Below are 2,064 nucleotides of genomic sequence, written 5' to 3' on the forward strand. Positions count from 1 at the left end.
AAATGAAAATAAGCACCATGAAACATGAAAATACATGACGCTGTATCACTGATGAGGGGAAAGACGCAGCAGATGTACAGGCCTAAATGAACTGTCAGTCTGTGTTCGAGAAAAGTGCAAAGCCTCTCTCGCCGACTCAACAACAGAAAGCACAACTTGCTGTGTCATGAAAGCAAAAGGTTTATTCATGTTTGAAATCACACAACTACCACAAGGAAGACTTTTCAGTCCAGGGTGTAGTCTGGTTAGAAAGTAACACTAAATATCTTTAATACATTAGAATCACTGCCACAAATCATTTGTCATGGTTTTTTTTTCAGTTTCAGAATCACATACAATAGAAAAAAGAGAAAAAAAGACGTTTGAAACCCTGTTGGACAGAGCTGGGAAATGTACAGTTCTGAATACTGAAACCTCTATGCATTACAGTTTTTATAGTGATTTTTTTTTTCCTCTTTTTTTCTGCATGATTTAGTAACAAGATGAGCAACATTCAAAATGTTTGTTTTTTTCTTCTTCTTCTTCAGTATTTACAACAGTTTCACTGTTTGGTGTTAATTTATCAACAATGTTCATCGCACACACCGTCCCCCGCCCCCCCACCCCCCCCATCGTAAAAGCCACAGACCAACAACTTCTTCTTCACCATCCCACCCCCCCACCACCACCCCCCACTCCCCATCTCTTTTTCACGGTATTAATATTGTTATCATTTTCATTTTTTTATTTGTCATTTTAAGTTGCGGTACAGCAACGGCATTTTATTAAAAGATTAAAATATACATTAGATTACATAGAGGATGAAGAGTTTACAGTGTTACAAGATGTCTTTAAAGTAACTAGAGGAAAACATTAAATAAGGGCAAAAGAAACTATGGTGGTGATATTGTTTAGAGGTAGTAAGTGAGCACTCTAAGCTACAGAAATTGGAAATTATTGTTCTTTTTATGAATTTGAATGAGGTAATAAAGCTGTGTTTTGATTGGTGGGATGTATAATTACTCTTAAGCTATATTATGTACAACTTTTCCTGCGTAACGGGGCCTGCTCCTGTGCGCCATGAAGGAATGATATACTGTGTATTATTTGTTGATAAGCAGTACAAAAAAAAAGAAAGAAAATGTTTACATATGTACATACTAAACATCAAATTATAAAATATGGAATGGTGTCATGTTATAGTCAAGCAATCAATTACACTTCTTTATGTTCCAGAGTTTGAAGCCATTTCCTTGTACTAATGTATACGGCTGTAAGGCAAAATAAATCTTGAAAGTAACTACAAAGCTGCCATTGAGCTGTCAACAGTAGCATTGTTGAGTTGCTGGACAAGATTGCAAGCACATTACAGTCAAAGAAACAGCTGCTTTAATCTATGTATTGTAAGAACTGAAAGAGAACCCAATTATCAAAATGGCAAGTGGTAATTAAATCAAGAATCAAACAAATGGGCGTTTAAAATGTCACATTAAATGCGCAAGTGTCATCCAGTATTTTAAGTTTGGAGGAGCTAATTATCCAGAAAGTTTGTTTTCTGTTTGCGTGTGCTTACCCCTACGACATACAAATAAGAGCATGGAGATCACGTTGGATTTATGGAGACAGAAAGAAAAACACCAAACGACCAGGAGAACACTGGGTGTTAATGTAGGAGGGTGTGTTTGGCTTGGTGCGTGGGGGGGGAAATGTTAAAGTACAGGGGAAAAAAAAAAACAATCTGTTGTGAAAAGTGTTTTTTTTTATGTGTGTGTATCCTCTGCAGTTGGTCAGCCAGTGAAAATAGTCCCATGCCCAGCTTTGAGGAGAAGATGCATTAACAGCGGATCAATTCGAGGTATCGGAGTGCACACTTCCGGGTCCTTCTGTCGGAGATATCACAGAAGACGGAGTCGCTGCATCTTGCCATCCCCCATTAGCCTGGTACACAAACAAAGGTTGAGATTACAATCACACACTCTGCAACATGAGCTCGGTACATTTTTATCCCCCTCCAAAATGTAACACAACACTCCGACAAAAAAAAAAAAAAAAAAATGGAAATGAGACTCGTATAGATTCTGGTTG

The 2,064-nt window shown here is 37.6% G+C and overlaps 1 protein-coding gene across 5 annotated transcripts in view; it reads right to left on the reverse strand.

The window, feature by feature from the left end:
• Window positions 1-694: 694 nt before the first annotated feature.
• pbx3b (pre-B-cell leukemia homeobox 3b) overlaps window positions 695-2,064 on the reverse strand; it is a 59,811-nt gene continuing 58,441 nt past the window's right edge. For 4 of the 5 annotated variants that reach the window (XM_028578111.1, XM_028578109.1, XM_028578110.1 and 1 more), the window contains one exon: window positions 1,830-1,917. Coding sequence is in view for 1 of the 5 variants with exons in the window: in XM_028578112.1 (XP_028433913.1) it covers window positions 1,825-1,917 (93 nt within the window). In the remaining 4 variants the exon portion in view is untranslated. Of the gene's footprint in view, window positions 1,918-2,064 lie in introns of all 5 variants that reach the window. The other variant, XM_028578112.1, reaches the window with a different exon arrangement.

Source organism: Perca flavescens, chromosome 5 (assembly GCF_004354835.1).
Source record: "Perca flavescens isolate YP-PL-M2 chromosome 5, PFLA_1.0, whole genome shotgun sequence".
NCBI classification, from domain to species: domain Eukaryota; kingdom Metazoa; phylum Chordata; class Actinopteri; order Perciformes; family Percidae; genus Perca; species Perca flavescens.